Genomic DNA, 19,498 nt, shown 5'->3' with positions numbered 1-19,498 from the left:
GGATTCACGACTAAATTCAATGTAGCCCTGCATATGGCCTACCTGTGCATGAAAATACCAGCACTACATGGTATTATCATAGTCCGAGGCAGCCAGAAAGAAGCAAGAAACATAGAAAAAGCAATCTACAGAGCCCAAAGAAACATCAATGCAGTCGAGTCGGCAGACAAAGAACTAGAGCCTCCGGATATGCCCAGAGGAAAAACAGATATGGCAGGTCAAGAAGAGACAAAGGTGACCCCTCTAGAAAAGGAGTTACCAGATAGAAAAGTAACAATCAGCTCAGAGTTGAGCAAAGCAGAGGAGGAAGAGCTCATGGAAACTCTAGTAAGAAACAAAGACATCTTCGCCTGGTCAGCCTCCGACCTATAGGGAGTCAGTAGGGACATCATATAGCATGAACTGGATATCAATGAAAACATGAGGCCAAAAAAGCAAAAACAGAGAAAAATGTCGGAGGACAGAATCCTGTCAGCAAAGGCGGAGGTGCAAAGGTTGCTAGATGCAAAAGTCATCAGGGAAGTCAAGTATTCAGAATGGCTCGCAAATGTAGTACTAGTACCAAAGAAGAATGGCAAAATGAGAATGTGCATAGATTTCACAGATTTGAATAAAGCTTGCAGAAAAGACCCTTTCCCATTGCCAAGAATAGATGCCTCTGTCGACAAGGTAGCCAGATGCCAGAGGTTTTCTCTCCTCGACTGTTTCTCTGGGTATCACCAAATCTAGATGAAAAAAGAAGACGAAGACAAGACAAGTTTCACCACTCCATTCGGGACATATTGCTACACCAGAATGCTGGAGGGCCTAAAAAATGCCAGAGCAACCTTTGCCAGAATGACAAAGGAAGTTTTGGGCTCACAACTAGATAGAAACATCATAGCCTACGTCAACGACATAGTGGTCATGAGCAAGAACAAGGATGATCATGTCTCTGACTTACAGGAGACCTTCGCCAACCTTAGGACAGCTGGCCTCCGCCTCAACCCAGAAAAATGTATATTTGGAGTCACAAAAGGGAAGATGCTCGGATACATCATAAGCAGTGAAGGCATCAAAGCGAACCCAAACAAAACTAGAGCAATAATGACAATGGCAGAACCCAAAAACAAGAAAGAAGTGCAAAAGCTGACGGGAAGAATAGCAGCGCTCAACAGATTCATCTCAAAATCAGCAGAACGCAACCTCCCCTTCTTCCAAGCCCTGAGGGGCGGAGACAACTTTGAGTGGGGGTCCAAGCAGTCGGAGGCATTTCATATCTTGAAAGAGTATCTAGCAAACTCACTGGTGGTCTCCGTCCCAAAATCAGACAGCCACCTATTGCTATATGTGGCGGCCTCCGACCATGCAGTCAGCGTAGTCCTAGTTCACGAGCTAGAAAAAGAATTAGGCAAAACTCAAAAGCCAGTTTATTTTATCTCAGAAGCACTGTCCGAAGCCAAGCTAAACTACACTGAGGTAGAAAAAGTTGCCTACGCAGTGCTGATGGCATCAAGAAAACTAAAGCATTATTTCCAAGCCCATGAAATCTCAGTTCCAACATCGCTGCCACTTCAAGACTTGCTCAGAAACAAAGAAGCCTCCAACAGAATAGGCAAATGGGCTACAGAGCTATTACAGTTTGGTATCTCGTATGTCCCCAGAACAGCAATCAAATCACAAGCACTAGCCGATTTTGTAGTAGATTGGACACCTCCTACAGAGCCCAAGGTACAACCAACCACTCAAGGCTGGATAGCATTCACGGATGGAGCCTGGGGCCAAGCCGGAGCAGGAGCCTCCGCCATACTAACGGCACCCTCTGGCGTCAGACTGAAAAACGCAGCAAGGCTAGAGTTCAAATCAACAAACAACATAGCAGAATATGAAGGCCTGATCCTAGCGCTCATTAAAGCAAAGGCCCTAGGGGAAAAACATTGACAGTCAAAACAGATTCTCAAGTGGTTACTAGCCAAGTAGAGAAAGAATACATAGCAAGAGAGCCAGAACTCATCAAATACCTATCCGTTGTCAGAAATTTGGAGCGGAGATTCCAGGCCTTCACCCTGAAGCACATCCCAAGATCAGAAAATGCAGAGGCAGATGAACTAGCAAAAGCTGTGGCAAACAACCTACCACTGCCACCAAACACTTTTTACCAGATCTTAAATTCTCCGACAACTGCGGAGACATCTAAGGCACCTAAGCCCATACTACACCTGCAAAATGAAGATTGGAGAAAGGCGATAACAGAAATCTTAGAAGGCAAAATCACCAAAGAAGATAAAGCAAAAGCAGCAAGAATACAGGCCAGGGCAAGAAATTACACAATCATAGATGGTGTACTGTACAAGAAAGGAGTAGTCCAGCCTCTCCTCAAATGCATATCGCAGAGTGAAGGCACAGAGTTGCTTCAAGAAATACACTCAGTAATTTGTGGGTCGCACATTGGCTCTAGAGCATTATCAGCAAAGGCAATAAGGCAAGGCTTTTATTGGCCAACACACATACAAGACGCAGAGCAGACAGTCAGAACATGCAAAGCATGCCAAACATTCTCTCTCGGGCAGTCAAAACCATTGTCGGAGACCCAACTTATACCTCCGACATGGCCGCTACAAAGATGGGAGACCTACGCGGCCAGCAGTTCACAGAGACGTCTCCGACCAACTACCTAAGCAAAGGCCTAGCTACCGCGCCTCCAGACCCAGAAAGATGACGGTTTCTCAGACTTCTTGCAGGACGCTGCCGGTGACCCTGGCACAGCCTCCGCCCGGTTAGCTCATAGGCGTCTCCGGGCGGAGGGGGCGGAGGCCGCCCCACTGCAAGGCTAATCAAGTGCCAACGTTACCTACGTGTGTGTGTGTAGGTAACCAGAGGAAGGCACTCGTGGATGGCGTGGGCGCGCCGGTTCGGCCTCCGCTCGTAGGGGCAGAGACCCAAGCAGGAGGATGGCAATACTAGACATCGGGGGTCTGCGGCCCCGGTGTCCTAGGGGCGGAGACCTATGGCGGAGGCCCAAAGGCCCTTGGCTGGATCCTGAGGCCTGATGAGACGGAGACCGACGGCGAAGGCCCAAAGGCGCCGAGTCCTGAGGCCTGATGGGCTGGCTGATCGCGCAGGCCCCGTACCTGAGGACGGCATGACAAGATTACTCCTGAGAGGAAAGGCGAGTAGTGGAATATTCCGAGAATGTACTGTAGCAGTTGAAGGGTACTATTGTAAACTCTGTAAAAGTGGTAGTTGAGCCCTATAAATAGGGAGCACTTGTAACAGTATAGGAGGTTGGTGACTGAATTAATAGAACCCAGTTTATACGTATCATCCCACTACTCTCCCTCCTGTCGTGCCTATCTCCTGAGCCTCCGCCCAGGAGCAGCGCCTTGCGGGCGGAGGCCCCTACCTCCACTTCACTGTCTGAGACCACAAGTCTCAACAGATAGTATCACAAGTTGAGTCAATGATTGAGTTGTGCACCTTTATTGTTTTGTTGAATTGTCATTATGCTTATGATTGTTTTGAATCTTTGTAATGATTGCAATGATCTTGTTGGATGTTTCCATAATTTCATTTAGTTTATAGGCCTAAGGTATAAGGATCAGTGCAATAAATAGTCGGGTTTTGGTTTTCTTCTGTTTTTCCTATCCTGTCCTTTCGAAGCAGTCTGCACTCATCAGCTTATATCTCTATTCTTGGACAACCAAATATCATGAAAAAATTCTAGACAATAGTAGACTTCAATATCTTTCTCTGAGCGCAAGAATTAGCCTGATAGCTATTTTGGTTATGGAGATACGAAAATCACAAGCCGATGCATCTGTGCTGTTTGGAACCCAGAACAGTTTCTGTTGTGCACTGTTTTCGACCACCTCAACTGCAGAATTTAGAAAAGTGTTCTATAAGGAAGTTGTGGAGAATTTTATAAGCTTTCTAACGGTATAATCTACAACTTCATTGGATTAATAGAATGGGAGTTACAGCTGTTTTACCATGCTGCCGTTTTTCTGCTCGCAAGGAATTCCAGATTTCTTGTCCTTGCCCATACACAAGAGTCTCATTGGGATGTCAGGACATCATGATACTAGTTAGATCATCAGGAAGAAGATGCAAGCTACCCTTCTTGTGTCCCCTAGTTTAGCGTTTCTTAAGGGGGTAGCCAAGTTGAAGAATTTGTAAGGTGAAGTATCCTACGTTCTAGTTTGCGCAACGGAAGCGTGGTGGTACCCAAAGGTGTGAAAGAAGTTTAGAGTTTCAATGATGTTTGATTAAAGGTTCAATGAAGGTTTATCCAAGATCATTAAGATTTTGGTAGAGCTACTTGAAGAGGTTTTTAAGTTTGTTTGGATCAAGAGACCTCAGCTAAGTGTTGAAGGAGTCCAAGAAAAGATTGAAGTAAAATCTAAGTATTAGCTTTGCTAGATCCGGACAAGAGTTTTATAGCTATAATGATGCACCTTGTCAAGGTGTGGGATGTGTCTTTATACAAGAAGAAAAGTAGTGGATGGTTCATTAGGTCAACTAAGGAAGCGTGAGTTGAACTAACCGACATGTTATTTGGAGTTATCCATTGTGGAGCGTGGAAGTAATGTCTTTTTGGAAGTAAACATGACATATAGGAGGATCACAAGAATCTACAGGGCATCTTCACTAAGTTGCCCTTGAGCTTGTGTTATCCTTGTTGGAATGAAATTGGTTATAACTTAGAATAGTGCTATCACCTAGAGAAGTAGAAGTCGCAACCGATGCCCTTAGCAATGGAGAATTGTGCTAAGAAGGTTCGGGTGACACCAAGGACTAAGAATTGTATTCCCAGATCGAGCAACCTAGCTAGAAATATTAATGTTTTGAAGATTGGTGGTAGATTTTCCTTCTGACCAAGTGGTTCAGCAGGCTTTGTTGGAAGGTGGATATTTTAAGACAATGGAACTACACGAGGAAGTAAAGAAGAGTCCAAAGATAGAGTATCCCTATCTCCTGGCCGACGTTTTCTGAATCTCGAGGATGAGATTCATCTTAAGGGGGGTAGAATTGTAACACCCCAAAATTTGCCACTTTTGAAAATAGAGTTAAAATCATTTATTTGTGAATTTTCCAAATCTCCTATCTCTAGGAATTTTCCAGCTTCTTTCTGGAATTTAATTCCTACCTCCTTCACCTTAATCTTTATGTTCCAAGTTCCCAACAATCTTTTTATGAGCTCCAAATACTTTATTTGGGTTCATCATGTTCCAAATTGTCTCTGAGAATTTTCCCCAAATTTTCGGAGGTCTCAGAGTATTTTTCGTGGCTTAAATATTAATTCTAGACTTTTCTAGAATTATTTTAACCATGAAATTAATTAATTCCGAAAATAATAAATCTCTCATTTTTCTCAATGCTCAAAGCCCATGTGCAATCATCCTAATAAATCCTAAAAGGCCCATGCATTTATTTACTAATAGGCTTTAATGATTATTTAGGCCCATTAGTAAATGTGGAGGGTGCAACATCAATTAGTATCATATTGCTAGTTGATGTAGATGTAGAGAGTTTTTCTTCCTATATATATCAATTAACCCATTGGGCAAAGCACACCAAAACTACCGTAAGGGGAGCCCCTATTTTGAGAAATCCCTCGTGTAGTAAATTATATTTTTCTCCTCTTTCTCTCGCCGTTGCTGTCGCCGTCGTCGTCGCCGTTGCCATTGCCGTCTTGCTCCTCCTACGCCGCCGAGGTACCCCTAGGTAAGACCGCCATCCAAAATATTTTCCCAGACTTCGTCTTCTTCTTTTAAAAGCGTAGTTTCGTCGATTTAGATCCAAAATACGTTTTCACCTATTTACAAATTTGCCACTGATTTTGTTTTAGCCATAACTTCTCCGTTTTAACTCCGATTTGATCCGTTCAACTTGCGTTAGGTTCGTAATTTCATTATCTACGTGTTCATACTATTGTTCAGTATGTTTTTAACTTTTAAAATTCATGATTAGATTTAATCTAATATTCGATTAAAAGAAATCTTGTTTAAATCATATCTTCTGCGTCTTAGATCCGTTTTAGTCCATTCAAGTTGGGTTAGATTCATAGCGTCAAGATCTACGCGTTAGTAACAGCGTTTATCATGTCTCTAATACTGGAATTTCGTGGTTTGAATCATATCTTAAATAACAATTATGCAACTGGATTTTATAAATAGAATATGATTTGTTTCACTTTAGTTTTATAAATCAAATCTAAATTTGACTTAAATTATAATCTCTATAAAATATCTTATATATGTTTTTATACCATTAAGACACATGAAGCTAATAGTTTTATGAGTAAATCTATCGATAGTTGTATCTTTTTAACCGTAGCTCCGATTAGCGTGCTTTTCGCGTCTGTGTGTTCATAGTAAGACGTAGATTCGTTTTACAAACTTTTCATCTTAATTTGATGTTTGGTGTATTGTTCTAATTTAGATCTATTGTTTGCTTCATGTATGATTGCATGGATGCTTGTGTGGTGTTTTATGATTACGTCCAGTCGATGAGATACACGTGGTGATCAAGAAGAAGAACGTTGAAGATTAAAGCTTACCGAAAGATCGGTGTTTAAGGCAAGTATAGCATGGGATCTTCCTTGTTGTCCTATATACCTTTAATCATTTAATTCATACTGCATGTGTCTACCTTGACTACCACTAAGGATTTCCTAGTCTTTTGTACCTGTATCTTGTTACCTTTGGGGTATTGCATTGGGTAGTATGATGCTAGTGCTCAATTAAAGACCATGATCTTGTAACTTGACTAATGGTATATGCAATAAACCTTAAAAGATGCTTCTTAACAACATGGAACAAGGGGGCTAGAGCATTGGGCTATGTTATGGTGCTCTAGATTCCTCTCCCTAAGGACTTATCTGTAAGTGATCATCCGAGACTTACAGTACAGCTGTGAGGGCTACATGGCTCTGTCTTTAGCTCAGTATGAGGACCTTTTCTAGCTTGTTAGTGGTTACCTTTATTGGCATAAGAATGGCTTGACGAATCAGGTATCGAGCGGCCTCTATCTCTATGTGTATAGGCTGCGTGTCAATGTGCCATCGGGAAGGGGGGCTCTACATCTGTTTGCCGTGTGAATCTAATGGCCCTAACTTGTTAGACGAACATTTGAAAGGCTTCATAGTGAACCCTACCGACCTTCCTTGGTAGTGGGTCAAGAGGCTGATCACCTCGGGCGAAAGGGTAAATCATGACTCATAGTGAAAGTGTACAACCTCTACAGAGTGTAAAACTGGTATATCAGCCGTGCTCACGGTCACGAGCGGCCTTGGAACCCTTACGGAATAGATGATGGACACTAATGATATGGATGATGAAGATGCTCACTAATGGTGAATTGTTTATGCTATTCATTATTCATGTTTACCTGATCATGTGTTTATGGGCTTGTGAATGAACTTGTTGCTACTCCTATGCTAAAATCATGACTCAGTAAAAGCTAATCGCAGTTAAACCAGTGTCAGCCTTTTGAGCCTCATGAACCCTATGTTATATTTGTTGAGTACCACATGTACTTACGCTTGCTTTATTTTTTTAAATCTTTGGAAAAATCCCGGATGAGTACCAGATTGCTAGAGTTTGGAGGAATTAGGCTTGTGATCAACCAGTCAGTTGTCCCTGTAGATTTGGAGTCTTCACTCGAAGATCGGAGTTGTCTGTCCGCTGTCTATACTCTAAGGTTATACTCTCTATACTAAGTACGTTATATAATTGAGCATTGTCTATAGATATTACCCTTATTTGTAGCTATATGTGAGATTTGACTTCCTGAGCTCACATATGGTGTGTATCTGATTTTGTTCTTAAAACCGGGTGCTACAGCCCTAGGGGCAATCCAGGTTTTACCTCTCTCCACTGTTCATGAACCGACAATGGATTCGGCACACTTATTGTTCATCTTGGAGAGTTATATACCTCTCACTCTCTCTTTTTTGTTCGGTTGATTTTATGTGTGCCAAAAAATAATAACAACTTCAGGATGGCATTTGCGATAAATTCAAAGCTTCTGTGACTTTGCAAATTCTAATTCTGCATTGTTCATGATCCGGCAATGACCTATTGTTAATGATTCGGCACTTATTGTTCATCTTTGAGAGAGTTATATATACCTCTCGCTCCCTTTTTTGTTCGGCTCAATTTAATCACTGATACCAAGAATTCATAATAACTTTAGGATGGCAGTTGTGATGAATTCATAGCTTCAGTGACTTTGCAAATTATACAACGAGGGTGTGTATCAAAGCTCTTGCTTTCAAGTACAACTGTACAATTCCTGTTTGGACGTTCCCTGTAGTATTCAGGTTGCGTTCTCCAGCTTTCATTTTTTTTGTTGAGGCCTCCATTTTTTCCTCAGTTTTCATTTCTTTTGTTGAGGCCTCCGTTTTTTTCTCACATAATAAACTATCAAAATCCAGTTAGGAGCAAGTAACGCTATGCAAATATATATTTTTTGTGGTAGACAGAAACATGCCACGACTGAGACGAATATCTTCAGATAAAAAATATGCAAAATTGATTTTGTCAGACATTGAACAGTGGTAGGCAAAGGCCTGAAACTAACGTTACTCTGAAACACAAGACTAAACTGATCCTATATAGTTACAAGAATCAGTAATTACAACTATCAGCATGACAGGTCAAGGATCTGAACCTGTTGTTGGATTTTATTCAGATGCAACTATCAGCATGACTGCTACTTAACTCTGAAAGTCTGAAATCCTATGAATGTTCTAGGTGTCCATCAGTGGTGGTTTACTGCAATCGATTAGCATGACTCTGACACCCCTCCCTTTTTCTCCCTTTGTTTTCTACTAAACCTATGATTTAAGTCCTCTTATATGAGTCACTGGTGGATGAAAGATCCTCTTTCCAGTTCCTGTTCACATAGATTGAAAGTTCCTCTTATGAGTCTGAACCAAAAATCCATCTAAATAATCTCTGAACTAAAATGATTTCTGAACCAAAAAGTCATCTAAATGATCTCTGAACTGAACCAAAAAACTCTACTGAACTGAACCAAAAAAACTCTACTGAACTAAACTCTACTGTTCTGTTCTGTGAAGCAGCATCTAAACTGAAATGAACTGGACACTCATACACTGAAAGGAAAATAAGCTTAAACTAACCATCTGATGCTGCTGCATCTCCTTGCACCGAAGGAACCTGAATGCCATCCGGGGCATTAAGAAGACTGCGGCAGTTAAAAGCATATCGGCGCTCCTTTGCTGCTCCTTGGTGTAACATCCTAAAATTTGCTTCTCTTGAAATAGAGTAAAATGATTTAATTTTGTATTTTTATGCTCATGAAAACATGGGGAAATAATAAATTTTCATTAGATTAAAATTTATCTTAACGTAGAAACATGTTTGTTGCATTCATGCTATGTGCAAAATGTGATTTTTTTTAAAAAATACGTTTAGGAGATGAATATCTATCTCTAGGAGTTTTCCAGCTTCTTTCTGGAATTTAATTCCTACCTCCTTCATGTTAGTTTTAATGTTCCAAGTTCCCAACAATCTTTTCATGAGCTCCAAATACTTTATTTGGGTTCATCATGTTCCAAAGTGTCTCTGGGAATTTTCTCCAAATTTTCGGAGGTCTCGGAGTATTTTTCGTGGCTTAAATATCAATTCTGGACTTTTCTACAATTATTTTATTCACGAAATTAATTAATTCTGAAAATAAATAATATATCTCATTTTCCAACCAACTCTCAAAGCCTATGTGCAATAATCCTAATAAATCTCAAAGGCCCATGCATTTATTTACTAATGGGCTTTAATGATTATTTAGGTCCGTTAGTAAATGTGGAGGGTGCAACATCAATTAGTATCATATTGTTAGTTGGTGTGGATGTGGGGAGTTTTTCTCCCTATAAATATTTACCAACCCCTTGGGCAAAGCACACCAAAACTATCGTAAGGGGAGCCCCTAGTTTGGGAAATCCCTCGTGTAGTAAATTAGATTTTTGTCCTCCTTCTCTCGCCATCGCCGGCGCCATCGCCATCGCCACCGTGCTGCCCGACGCCGTAGACCCGCCGTCTACGGCAAGAAGGACCTAGGTGTGTTCGCCGTCTTCTCCTCTTCTTCCCTATGCTCTCGGCTCGTCAAATCGTGGCCTCTAGGGCCCAAACCAAGCGCTCCAGGGAGCTTCTCGCCGCCGGTAATGGAGCTCCGCCACGCCGGTTTTCTTCTCCGGCCGGTGACTCTCTCACCCCTTCTTTCTAATCTGAGCCATCCAGATTCAATCCAACAGTCCAAGATCGCCCACACCCCTTCACCGGGATTATTTGCAAAAGAGCCCCTGCAGTTTCACGTAATATAACCCGTAGTCCATGGCGCACTTCCATAATACGTTTTCCTATTCCGAAAGCGTAGTTTCTTTCTAGTAGATTCACAATTCGTTTTCTCTTTCAGAAAGCGTAAAATACCTTTGTTAGATTCAAAATATGTTTTCTTCTTTTGAAAACGTAGTTTCTTCGGTTAGATCCAAAATACGCTTTCATCAATTTAGAGTTTTGCCACTAATATTGTTTTAGCCATAAAATTTTTGTTTTAACTCCGTTCCGATCCATTCAAGTTGCGTTAGATTCGTAATTGAGTAATCTACATGTTCATCCTACTATTAAATATTTTTCAACTTTTGAAATTCAAGGTTAGATTTAATCTATTATCTTATTAAAGGAAATCTTGTTTAATTCATAACTCCTTCATTATAGCTCCAATTAGAGTGCTTTTTGTGTCTGTGTGTTCGTAGCGATACGTAGAGTCATTCTACAAACTTTTCATCTTGATTTTATGTTTGGTGTACTATTCTAATTTAGATCTATTGTTTGCTTTGTGAATGATTGCATGGATGCTTGTGTGGTGCTTTATGATCATGTCTAGTCGGTGACAAGTACGTTGATGAAATAGAAGAAGTTGGTGATCCAGAAGAAGTCCTTTGGAGGTTACAATTCAATAGAAGAAGGATATGAGTTTAAGGCAAGTATATCATGGGATCTTCCTTGCCATCCTATACACCTTTAATCATTAAATTCATACTGCATGTGTCTACCTTGACTGCCACTAAAGATTTCCTAGTGCTTTGTTACCTTGTGCCTTGTTACCTATGGGGTATTGCATTGGGTAGTATGATGCTAGTGCTCAATTAAAGACCATGATCTTGTAACTTGACCAATGGTATATGCAATAAACATTAAAAGATGCTTTTTAGCAACATGGAATCTGGGGGCTAGAGTATTGGGCTGTTTTTATGGTGCTCTAGATTCCTCTCCCTAAGGACTTATCTTTAAGCGAACATCCAGAACTTACAGTACAACTATGAGGGCTACATGGCTCCGGCTTTAGCTCAGTATGAGGACCTTTTTTAGCTTGTTAGAGATTACGTTTATTGGCGTAAGAATGACTTGTCAAATCGGGTATAGGACAACCTCTGTCCCCTTGTGTATAGGCTGTGTGTAATTGTGCCATCGGGAAGGGGGGTTCCTACATCTATTTGCCGAGTGAATCTAATGGCCCTAACTTGTTAGACAAACCTTTGAAAGGCTTCATAGTGAACCCTGCCGACCTTCCTTGGAAGTGGGTCAAGAGATTAGCTACCTCGGGCGAAAGGGTAAATCATGACTCACAGTGAAAGTGCACAACCTTTGCAGAGTGTAAAATTGGTATATCAGCCGTGCTCATGGTCATGAGTGGCCTTGGACCCTTACGGAATAGATGGTGAACACAAATGATACAGATGATGAAGATGCTCATTAATGATTACTGTTTATGCTATTCATTATTCATGTTTACCTGATCAAGTGTTTATATGGGCTTATGAATAAACTTGTTGCCACCCTATTGCTAAAATCGTGACTCATTAAAAGCTAATCGCAGTTAACCAGTGTCAGCCTTTTGAGCCTCATGAACCCCATGATATATTTGTTGAGTAGGACATGTACTTACGCTTGCTTTATTTTTTAATTATTTGGATAAAAATCCTGGATGGGTACCAGATTGCTAGAGTTTGGAGGAATTAGGCTTGTGATCAACCAGTCAGTTGTCCCTAAGGAAGTGGAGTCTTCACCTGAAGATCGGAGTTGTCTTTCCGCTGTCTATACTCTGAGGTTGTATTCTTTATACTAATACACTATGTAATAAGCATTGTCTTATGATATTACCCTTATTTGTAGCTATATGTGATATTTGACTTCCTGGGCTCACATATGGTATGTATTTGGTTTTGTTCTTAAAATCAGGTGCTACACTTGGTCACCGTGAGGAAGGCTAAAACATTGGATACATAGGAACGAAGGGAGTATTTTAATTATTAACATTTTTGTTCTTGTTATTAATTATTTGATGTAAGATCTGCAGGTGTCTATGGGTGGGTGGTGTCTACGGGTTTGTAGTTTAAATTTTAATTTCAGTGGATTGTCATGACTCCCCAGTCAATTTCTTGTGGCTTACAATGTCTTTTTTGTTCCGTATTTACAAAATCGACTCCTTCCATTTGTGTGAGGAATTGAATTTAGTCCTACCGTTTTGTGCAAAATTTTATGCAATGCCCATTGATAGGTTTAGTATACGGGGTTTACTCCCGTGCTATTACAATTAGCACAACCTCAAGAGAATTCGTTGTTCCTGTCATTAATATCTACCCAAGAGTGATTTTAGTTGGATAAAAAAATTTGCACATTATTTTATTGCAATGGCTCTGGTACATGGATGCAATGGCTCTGGTGCGAAAGTATGGTAAACCAGATATCTTCTTCACAATGACGTGCAACCCTAACTGGGATGAGATCAAGAATGGACTTTATCCAGTCGAGACACCACAGGACCGCCCCGATCTCGTCACACGAGTCTTCAGAGCAAAGTTAGAGGCGATGAGGAAATTGTTGATGGAGAAAGACATACTTGGGAAGGTGAAGGCCTACGTATATGTAGTGGAGTTCCAGAAGATGGGCATGCCGCATGCACACTTCTTGCTAATAATGGAATAGAAGTACACGCTCGCATGTCCCGAGGAATATGACATGATTATCACTGTAGAGCTACCAAACAAGAAGAAGTACCCTAAGCTATACAAGATGGCCACGAAGCATATGATGCATGGTCCTTGTGAGATGCTTAATACATATTGTCTATGCACGGTGGGCCACGGGTCATGCAAGAACCGTTACTCGCGCCCATTCTGTGAGGCAACTGTCACAGGGAAAGGATTCGTACCCCATCTATCGGCGACGCAATGACGGTTGTATGCAAAAAGTTTGAGGCCATTACCTGGACAATCAATGGGTCATGCCTTACAACCCTTGCCTGCTACATACCTTCAACTACCATATAAATGTTGAGGCCTATGGGAACATTAAATCAGTAAAGTATCTGTTCAAGTACATATACAAGGGACATGACAGGGCATTGGTGGTGAAGAGGGAGACTGACAAAGCAGACGAGAAAGGGAACATTGATGAGATCAAGCAGTATAGAGACGCCCAGTGGGTGACGCCTCCAGAAGCACTGTGGAGGATATATGGCTTTGACTTGAGCAAGAACCATCCACCAGTACAGCAGCTGCAGCTTCATCTACCCGACATGCACATGTTGGCATTTCATAAATGGGACAAGGTCGAATGGATTGTTAATTAGCCAGGTGTAGAGGAGTCAATGCTGACAGCATACTTCGATGCAAACAGGCAGCATGAGGAAGCCCGCGGAATCTTGTATCGGGACTTCCCGTAGCATTTTACATGGCAACCTGATGGTAAATCCTGGCAGAAAAGGAAAAAAATCTATTTTCCAAGTTGGTAGAGTCATCTCGACTCATCCTGCTAAGGGAGAACATTACTTTCTTCGTCTTCTATTAAACAATGTTGCTAGTGCTACCTCATATGAACACCTCAGGACGGTTGATGGTGTGCTACTACCTTCATTCCGTGAAGCTGCAGAAAGGAGGGGTCTGATCGAAGAAGACAATGCACTGGATGAATGTCTAACTGAAGCTACTTTCTTCTAGATACCTTCCTCTCTGCGAAGTCTATTTGCAACAATATTGGTATTCTGTGAGCCAAATGATGTGATGGGGTTATTGAAAAAACACTACGATGCAATGTCAGAGGACTATAGCCGCAATAATCCATCCCTGGATCTGGTGCAACAGATGGTTTTGATAGACATTAGAAACATGCTTCAATCTATGGGGAATGACATAAGATCATTCCTCTTCCAGATATTGATCACTCATACAACGATGCCAGCCATATTCGTGAGATATTTGAGGAAGCTAGCGTCGAGCAGAATCCCAAAGATGTGCTATTGTGTGACTCACGCAACGCCGAGCAAAGGTCTGCCTACAATGAGATAATGGCCGCTGTCTACAACAAGCAAGGTGGGCTGTTCTTTGTGGATGGACCTGGTGGGACGGGAAAGACCTTTTTATATAGGGCACTTCTCGCAAAACTACATAGCCAGCTCAAGCTTGCTGTGGCTACAGCTACATCTGGAGTCACAGCGTCCATAATGCCAGGCAGGAGGACATCCCACTCACGTTTCAATATATCCCTCACTATTGAAGAGGGTGGTTGTTGTAGCTTCACGAAACCGAGTGGTACTGCCAAGTTGCTACAGCAAGCAGCTCTCATAATTTGGGACAAGCCATCTATGTCAAAGAGGCAAAATATGGAAGCATTAGACAATAGCCTACGGGATATAATGGGCCGGTCAGACCTATCATTTGGCGGGAACACTGTTGTCCTTGGTGGGGATTTCAGACAGGTCCTCCCTGTTGTGCGGAAAGGATCCCGTGCTCAAATAGTCGGTGCTTCTCTACGTAGGTCGTATCTTGGGAATCTATGCACCACCTAAAGCTCGTCCACAACATAAGGGCTCGGAGTGACCCATGGTTTGCAGATTATCTATTGCGCATTAGTGGTGGAACAGAAGAGGTTAACGGAGATGGTAATGTACGTATTCCAGACGAGATTTGTGTCCCGTACTCTGGCGATGCCGAGAAAGATCTTCATAGATTGATCGGCATCATCTTTCTAGATCTAAATGCAAACATGGCGGACAAAGACTACATCACCACAAGAGCGATTTTATCTACACGTAACGATTGGGTTGACATGATCAATATAAAAATGATTGATATGTTCCAGGGTGGCGAGACAGTGTATCACAGTTTTGACTTCGCGGTAGATGATCCACATAACTACTATCCATCGGAGTTCCTTAACAGTCTGACCCCCAACGGGCTGCCTCCACACATCTTGAAGCTCAAGCTGGGGTGTACTATCATATTGTTTAGGAATATTGATCCTGCCAATGGGCTATGCAACGGTACAAGGCTGGTGGTGCGGGGGTTCCGAAGAAATATAGTCGATGCGGAAACTGTGGTGGGCAGCATGCTGGGAAGCGGGTATTCCTTCCTCGAATACCGCTATACCCGTCTGATGATGAGATGTTCCCGTTCCAGTTTAAGAGAAAGCAGTTTCCTATCAGGCTGAGCTTGGCCATGATGGTCAACAAGTCATAGGGCCAAACTATCCCAAAGGTGGGTGTGTACCTGCCCGCACCGGTGTTCTCTCACAGTCAGTTATACGTTGCGATGTCTAGAGCCACGTCAAGAACAAATATTAAGAACCTTGCCCTCCTGCCTGATGCGGATGCACAGGAGGAGGAGGCCAAAGAGAGGGAGAAGAAAAATGCTAAAAAGAATGCCGAGGGAAAAAATAAGAATGCGTCAAATAAAAAAGATAAGGATAAGAAGACCCCAATAGTGAATGGAACTTTGATGAAGAATATTGTATTTAAGGAGGTTCTAACGCCATAGGCGAGGTAACAGAACATTACTAACACATACAATGCATTTTTTTCATTCAATTTAATATTGCACAAATAGTATCTCACAAACGCCATATTTGTTGCTGTTCATAGGTATTTTTAAATCGGTTATCAGACTCTAGACGGAGATGTTGTATACACACTACATGCCAACTGGAAAATCATCCATACATGTTAGTTTGTGAGCCTACGACGCCGTGCTCTCTGTGACTGTGTTAATTTCATAAACTTTATTTTTTTGGAGTAAATGACACTTTAACATTGGTATTTAATTTTTATACTATTGTTATCTTATGGTGCGATCCGTGTGTTTTAAGTACCAAATGTTAGTTCTCCCATAGCAATGCATGGGCACGCTACCTAGTAACATCTGAAATTAAGTTTGTCTAGAGAATGAATGAGTGCTTAATACATATTGATGGAAATCACTGTAGAGCTACCAAACAAGAAGAAGTACCCTAAGCTATACAAGATGGCCACGAAGCATATGATGCATGGTCCTTGTGAGATGCTTAATACATATTGTCTGTGCACGGTGGGCCACGGGTCATGCAAGAACCGTTACTCGCGCCCATTCTGTGAGGCAACTGTCACAGGGAAAGGATTCGTACCCCATCTATCGGCGGCGCAATGACGGTTGTATGCAAAAAGTTTGAGGCCATTACCTGGACAATCAATGGGTCATGCCTTACAACCCTTGCCTGCTACATACCTTCAACTGCCATATAAATGTTGAGGCCTATGGGAACATTAAATCAGTAAAGTATCTGTTCAAGTACATATACAAGGGACATGACAGGACATTGGTGGTGAAGAGGGAGACTGACAAAGCAGACGAGAAAGGGAACATTGATGAGATCAAGCAGTATAGAGACGCCCAGTGGGTGACGCCTCTAGAAGCACTGTGGAGGATATATGGCTTTGACTTGAGCAAGAACCATCCACCAGTACAGCAGCTGCAGCTTCATCTACCCGACATGCACATGTTGGCATTTCATAAATGGGACAAGGTCGAATGGATTGTTAATTAGCTAGGTGTAGAGGAGTCAATGCTGACAGCATACTTCGATGCAAACAGGCAGCATGAGGAAGCCCGCAGAATCTTGTATCGGGACTTCCCGTAGCATTTTACATGGCAACCTGATGGTAAATCCTGGCAGAAAAGGAAAAAATCTATTTTCCAAGTTGGTAGAGTCATCTCGGCTCATCCTGCTGAGGGAGAACATTACTTTCTTCGTGTTCTATTAAACAATGTTGCTAGTGCTACCTCATATGAACACCTCAGGACGGTTGATGGCGTGCTACTACCTTCATTCTGTGAAGCTACAGAAAGGAGGGGTCTAATCGAAGAAGACAATGCACTGGATGAATGTCTAACTGAAGCTAGTTTCTTCTAGATACCTTCCTCTCTGCGAAGTCTATTTGCAGCAATATTGGTATTCTGTGAGCCAAATGATGTGATGGGGTTATTGAAAAAACACTACGATGCAATGTCAGAGGACTATAGCCGCAATAATCCATCCCTGGATCTGGTGCAACAGATGGTTTTGATAGACATTAGAAATATGCTTCAATCTATGGGGAATGACATAAGATCATTCCTCTTCCAGATATTGATCACTCATACAACGATGCCAGCCATAATCGTGAGATATTTGAGGAAGCTAGCGTCGAGCAGAATCCCAAAGATGTGCTATTGTGTGACTCACGCAACGCCGAGCAAAGGTCTGCCTACAATGAGATAATGGCCGCTGTCTACAGCAAGCAAGGTGGGCTGTTCTTTGTGGATGCACCTGGTGGGACGGGAAAGACCTTTTTGTATAGGGCACTTCTCGCAAAACTACGTAGCCATTTCAAGCTTGCTGTGGCTACAGCTACATCTGGAGTCACAGCGTCCATAATGCCAGGCAGGAGGACATCCCACTCGCGTTTCAATATATCCCTCACTGTTGAAGAGGGTGGTTGTTGTAGCTTCACGAAACTGAGTGGTACTGCCAAGTTGCTGCAGCAAGCAGCTCTCATAATTTGGGACAAGGCATCTATGTCAAAGAGGCAAAATATGGAAGCATTAGACAATAGCCTACGGGATATAATGGGCCGGTTAGACCTATCATTTGGCGGGAACACTGTTGTCCTTGGTGGGGATTTCAGACAGGTCCTCCCTGTTGTGCGGAAAGGATCCCGTGCTCAAATAGTCGGTGCTTCTCTACGTAGGTCGTATCTTGGGAATCTATGCACCACCTAAAGCTCGTCCGCAACATAAGGGCTCGGAGTGACCCATGGTTTGCAGATTATCTATTGTGCATTAGTGGTGGAACGGAAGAGGTTAACGGAGATGGTAATGTACATATTCCAGACAAGATTTGTGTCCCGTACTCTAGCGATGCCGAGAAAGATCTTCATAGATTGATCGGCATCATCTTTCTAGATCTAAATGCAAACATGGCGGACAAAGACTACATCACCACAAGAGCGATTTTATCTACACGTAACGATTGGGTTGACATGATCAATATAAAAATGATTGATATGTTCCAGGGCAGCGAGACAGAGTATCACAGTTTTGACTTCGTGGTAGATGATCCACATAACTACTATCCATCGGAGTTCCTTAACAGTCTGACCCCCAACGGGCTGCCTCCACACATCTGGAAGCTCAAGCTGGGGTGTCCTATCATATTGTTTAGGAATATTGATCCTGCCAATGGGCTATGCAACGGTACAAGGCTGGTGGTGCGGGGGTTCCGAAGAAATATAGTCGATGCGGAAACTGTGGTGGGCAGCATGCTGGGAAGTGGGTATTCCTTCCTCGAATACCGCTATACCCGTCTGATGATGAGATGTTCCCGTTCCAGTTTAAGAGAAAGCAGTTTCCTATCAGGCTGAGCTTGGCCATGATGGTCAACAAGTCATAGGGCCAAACTATCCCAAACGTGGGTGTGTACCTGCCCGCACCGGTGTTCTCTCACAGTCAGTTATACGTTGCGATGTCTAGAGCCACGTCAAGAACAAATATTAAGAACCTTGCCCTCCTGCCTGATGCGGATGCACAGGAGGAGGAGGCCAAAGAGAGGGAGAAGAAAAATGCTAAAAAGAATGCCGAGGGAAAAAATAAGAATGCGTCAAATAAAAAAGATAAGGATAAGAAGACCTCAATAGTGAATGGAACTTTGATGAAGAATATTGTATTTAAGGAGGTTCTAACGCCATAGGCGAGGTAACAGAACATTACTAACACATACAATGCATTTTTTTCATTCAATTTAATATTGCACAAATAGTATCTCACAAACGCCATATTTGTTGCTGTTCATAGGTATTTTTAAATCGGTTATCAGACTCTAGACGGAGATGTTGTATACACACTACATGCCAACTGGAAAATCATCCATACATGTTAGTTTGTGAGCCTACGACGCCGTGCTCTCTGTGACTGTGTTAATTTCATAAACTTTATTTTTTTGGAGTAAATGACACTTTAACATTGGTATTTAATTTTTATACTATTGTTATCTTATGGTGCGATCCGTGTGTTTTAAGTACCAAATGTTAGTTATCCCATAGCAACGTACGGGCACGCTACCTAGTAACATCTGAAATTAAGTTTGTCTAGAGAATGAATGAGTGCTTTAAGGTCAACCACATTAGAGTTTTCGGATCCTTGGAT

The 19,498-nt window shown here is 42.1% G+C and overlaps 3 protein-coding genes across 3 annotated transcripts in view; 2 read left to right on the top strand and 1 right to left on the bottom strand.

Annotated features, from left to right (window-relative positions):
* The window catches only part of LOC136483557 (putative disease resistance protein RGA4), a 224,145-nt gene that overhangs the window by 183,991 nt on the left and 20,656 nt on the right, over nt 1-19,498 (bottom strand). The gene's annotated exons all lie outside the window — the stretch shown is intronic.
* Nucleotides 13,291-13,638, top strand: LOC136479517 (uncharacterized). Its single transcript, XM_066477362.1, has one exon. The coding sequence runs from the start codon at nt 13,291-13,293 to the stop codon at nt 13,636-13,638; it is 348 nt and encodes a 115-aa protein (XP_066333459.1).
* Nucleotides 16,515-18,076, top strand: LOC136479516 (ATP-dependent DNA helicase PIF1-like). The gene is made up of 2 exons (XM_066477361.1): nt 16,515-16,841; nt 17,426-18,076. The coding sequence occupies exons 1-2, from the start codon at nt 16,515-16,517 to the stop codon at nt 18,074-18,076; spliced, it is 978 nt and encodes a 325-aa protein (XP_066333458.1).

Source organism: Miscanthus floridulus, chromosome 9 (assembly GCF_019320115.1).
Source record: "Miscanthus floridulus cultivar M001 chromosome 9, ASM1932011v1, whole genome shotgun sequence".
NCBI classification, from domain to species: Eukaryota; Viridiplantae; Streptophyta; class Magnoliopsida; order Poales; family Poaceae; genus Miscanthus; species Miscanthus floridulus.
The sequence above is the reverse complement of the archived record's forward strand: the minus strand, read 5'-3'. Positions and strand labels throughout refer to the sequence as shown.